At 51.2% G+C, this 4,547-nt stretch overlaps 1 protein-coding gene across 1 annotated transcript; it reads left to right on the top strand.

Moving 5' to 3' along the window:
• Positions 1–934: 934 nt before the first annotated feature.
• On the top strand, positions 935–4,066 carry RAG1 (recombination activating 1; the record flags this gene model as incomplete). The annotated part of the gene is made up of 1 exon (XM_084895700.1): positions 935–4,066. One exon carries the CDS (start codon positions 935–937, stop codon positions 4,064–4,066), a length of 3,132 nt encoding a protein of 1,043 aa, XP_084751826.1.
• Between the last annotated feature and the right edge of the window lie 481 nt (positions 4,067–4,547).

The raw sequence follows: 4,547 nt of genomic DNA, 5'->3' as shown, positions 1-4,547 counted from the left end.
ATAAATATTATTCCTACCTCTTGCTACAAGCTATAGAGCTAATGACCATTGCCTGTAATGCCTTTCAGGATGGTAGCCCAATAAGCACCTCAAAGTTGCTCATGGTTATAGCTGGAACAACTTGAATTTTTCATCTTAAAAGTCCTTCGGAATCTTTGTATGTGCCCACCGTGGTTTATTGCAGGTTTAGAGCAGAATGTGGTTTTTGGTTCGAATATAGACACAGCCTTATAATTTGCTGCAGTGTTCACTAATTAAAACTGTGAGCAAAATTACTATCCATGATGCTTATTATTAGTTTGCATTCATAAACCTCAAGATTCACTTCATCCTTCAAGGAGTGAGTAATTACTTTCCTCAGGTTAGTAGCTTTATCATCCCTTTATGACCCATTTGGAAGAAATAAACAACCAACCTCTCGGGAGTCTGCTTTTAAAAAGCTGGAAATATATTGTCCGGCGAGCGCAATGAGGCTAATGCAATGTGAAAAATATGACTTTTCTCTGGTTTTAATAGCCAGTTTTTCCTTGCAATGTAACTCAGCAAATAACGATTGAGCACCTAAGGTGTCCTAGGGAATCTGGGGAGACAGAGATGAATCACTCAAAGATTCTATCCTCCAAGAACCTAAGAGTTGGGTGGGAAGCAAATACGATGTTACATGCGTATATATGACGAACCATGGGTGGTGTGTGCACTTTGGTACATGGTACAGAGACAGTGTCAGAACAAGGGAGGACTCTGTGCTCTGCGGTATGATCAGCACCTAACATAGGATATTAAAATAGGAGGCTTAATAAGTAACTTTTTGGATCAATGAATGAGTGAATATTTGAATGTATTAATTTGTATTCCTTCCGAGATACATCATGGGATATTGACATGTTTCCCCTAATCGGACTTGTTTTCATTGTTCCCAGGCACCTCAGCCAGCATGGCTGTCTCCTTGCCGCCCTCTCTGGGACTCAGTCCGGCCCCAGAGGAGATCCAGCACCCGCATATTAAATTTTCAGAATGGAAATTTAAGCTGTTCAGGGTGCGATCCTTAGAAAAGGCTCCCCAAGAAGCTCACACAGAAAAGAAAGAGTCCTCGGAGGGGAAACTCCCTCTAGAGCAGTCTCCTGCAGACCCAGACAAGGCTGGTGATGAGAAGCCGGCCTTGGTGCAACCAGCACTCAAGCCTCACCCTAAGTTTCTGAGGAAATCCCATGACGATGGGAAGGCAAGAGACAAAGCCATCCACCAAGCCCACCTCCGGCGTCTCTGCCGCATCTGTGGGAATTCTTTTAAAAGTGGGGAACACAGCAGGAGATATCCAGTCCACGGGCCCGTAGATGGTAAAACCCAACTCCTTCTACGCAAGAAGGAAAAGAGAGCCACTTCCTGGCCGGACCTCATTGCCAAGGTTTTCCGGATCGACGTGAAGGCAGATGTTGACTCCATCCACCCCACTGAGTTCTGCCAGAACTGCTGGAGCATCATGCACAGGAAGTTCAGCGGCTCCCCGTGCGAGGTCTACTTCCCGAGGAATGCGACCATGGAGTGGCACCCCCACACGCCGTCCTGTGACATCTGCCACCCTGCCCGCCGGGGACTCAAGAGGAAGGGTCATGAGCCAAACGTGCAGCTCAGCAAAAAACTCAAAATGGCGCTCGACCGAGCAAGACAAGCCCGTCAGCGCAAGAAGAGGGCCCAGGCAAGGACCAGCAGCAAGGATGTGATGAAGCAGATCGCCAACTGTGGAAAGATCCATCTGAGTACCAAGCTCCTTGCAGTGGACTTCCCGGCCCACTTTGTGAAATCTATCTCCTGCGGGATTTGTGAACACATCCTGGCCGACCCCGTGGAGACCAACTGCAAGCACGTGTTTTGCAGGATCTGTATTCTCCGATGCCTCAAGGTCATGGGCCTCTATTGTCCCTCTTGCAGATACCCCTGCTTCCCCACGGACCTGGAGAGTCCCGTGAAGTCCTTTCTGAGCATCTTGAATTCCCTGGTGGTGAAATGTCCGGCCCAGGAGTGCGACGAGGAGGTCAGCTTGGAAAAATACAACCACCACGTAGCGAGCCACAAGGACTCCAAAGAGACTTTTGTGCATATTAACAAAGGAGGCCGGCCCCGCCAGCATCTCCTGTCCCTGACCCGGAGGGCTCAGAAGCACCGTCTGAGGGAGCTCAAACTACAGGTCAAGGCCTTTGCTGACAAAGAAGAAGGCGGAGACGTCAAGTCCGTGTGCCTGACCTTGTTCCTGCTGGCCCTGAGGGCGAGAAATGAGCACCGACAGGCAGATGAGCTGGAGGCCATCATGCAGGGACGTGGCTCTGGCCTGCAGCCAGCCGTCTGCCTGGCCATCCGCATCAACACCTTCCTCAGCTGTAGCCAGTACCACAAGATGTACAGGACAGTGAAAGCCATCACGGGGAGGCAGATTTTTCAGCCTCTGCACGCCCTCCGGAGCGCCGAGAAGGTTCTCCTGCCGGGCTACCACCCCTTCGAGTGGCAGCCGCCTCTGAAGAACGTGTCTTCTAGCACCGACGTGGGCATCATTGACGGGCTGTCCGGACTGTCCGCCTCTGTGGACGATTACCCTGTGGACACCATTGCGAAGCGCTTTCGCTACGATTCGGCGTTGGTGTCTGCTCTGATGGACATGGAAGAAGACATCCTGGAAGGCATGAAAGCCCAGGACCTCGATGATTACCTGAACGGCCCCTTCACCGTGGTGGTGAAGGAGTCTTGTGACGGAATGGGGGATGTGAGTGAGAAGCACGGGAGCGGGCCAGCGGTCCCCGAGAAGGCGGTGCGGTTCTCCTTCACAGTCATGAAAATCACCATCACCCACGGCTCCCAGGAGGTGAAGGTGTTTGAGGAAGCCAAGCCCAACTCTGAGCTGTGTTGCAAGCCCCTGTGCCTCATGCTGGCAGACGAGTCCGACCATGAGACCCTGACGGCCATCCTGAGCCCTCTCATTGCCGAGAGGGAGGCCATGAAGAGCAGCCAGTTGATGCTGGAGATGGGAGGCATCCTCCGGACTTTCAAGTTCATCTTCAGGGGCACCGGCTATGACGAGAAGCTTGTCCGTGAGGTGGAAGGCCTAGAGGCGTCGGGCTCCGTCTACATCTGCACCCTGTGCGATGCCACCCGCCTGGAGGCGTCTCAGAACCTCGTCTTCCACTCCATAACCAGAAGCCATGCCGAAAACCTGGAGCGCTATGAGGTCTGGCGATCCAACCCCTACCACGAGTCTGTGGAAGAGCTCCGGGATCGGGTGAAGGGGGTCTCGGCCAAGCCCTTCATCGAGACCGTCCCTTCCATCGACGCGCTCCACTGTGACATTGGCAATGCGGCCGAGTTCTACAAGCTCTTCCAGCTGGAGATCGGGGAGGTGTACAGGAACCCCAACGCCTCCAAGGAGGAGAGGAAAAGGTGGCAGGCCACGCTGGACAAGCATCTCCGGAAGAAGATGAACCTCAAACCCATCATGAGGATGAATGGCAACTTTGCCAGGAAGCTCATGACCAAAGAGACTGTGGAGGCCGTTTGTGAGTTGATTCCCTCCGAGGAGAGGCACGAGGCTCTGCGGGAGCTGATGGACCTTTACCTGAAGATGAAGCCTGTGTGGCGATCGTCATGCCCGGCTAAAGAGTGCCCAGAATCCCTCTGCCAGTATAGTTTCAATTCCCAGCGTTTTGCTGAGCTCCTCTCCACCAAGTTCAAGTATAGGTACGAGGGCAAGATCACCAATTATTTTCACAAGACCCTGGCCCACGTCCCTGAAATTATTGAGAGGGATGGCTCCATCGGGGCCTGGGCAAGTGAGGGCAACGAGTCTGGCAACAAACTGTTCAGGCGCTTCCGGAAAATGAACGCCAGGCAGTCCAAGTGCTACGAGATGGAAGATGTCTTGAAACATCACTGGCTATATACCTCCAAATACCTCCAGAAGTTTATGAATGCTCACAATGCATTAAAAAACCCCGGGTTTACCATAACCTCGCAGGCAAGTTTAGAGGACCCATTAGGCCTAGAGGACTCCCTGGAAACTCAAGATTCAATGGAATTTTAAGCAGGGCAGCCGCTTATGAGTTGGTTTTGCAAATGAGTTTTCCTTTGGGTTTCACTGAGGTCTTCTCCTAGCACCCTTTGGTCTCGTGTGTGGGGCTTCACCACCCAAGAGGTGGTAGGTTGGAGAGGCCACCGGGGTTGAAACCATGTCAGGAATGGGTAATGGAGGAGTGCTGATTGCTTGTGCTGGTTAGGGAGTTCAGAGAAGCAACAGGAGAAATCAGTTATTTGAAAAGATCGATAACTCAGATCAGAAATAACTGCAGGGGAACGGAGATTAACAAAGATATGTGTGTGTGCGTGAGTGACGTGAAAATCAAAGCCACGGTTGTCCAAGAGGAATGACTAGAGCTGTCAGGGGAAGAGTTTGTCTTGTGGTTTTCATTTCACTCCCATTTATTATAGTTTGTATTGAGATACAAGTGTTTTCTATATCAGTTTTATAGAATTCTTTATTTTATAATGTTCACATATCTTGGCTT

Source organism: Pipistrellus hanaki, assembly GCF_964339955.1.
Source record: "Pipistrellus hanaki genome assembly, chromosome: 9".
In the NCBI taxonomy this organism is placed as follows: domain Eukaryota; kingdom Metazoa; phylum Chordata; class Mammalia; order Chiroptera; family Vespertilionidae; genus Pipistrellus; species Pipistrellus hanaki.
The sequence above is the reverse complement of the archived record's forward strand: the minus strand, read 5'-3'. Positions and strand labels throughout refer to the sequence as shown.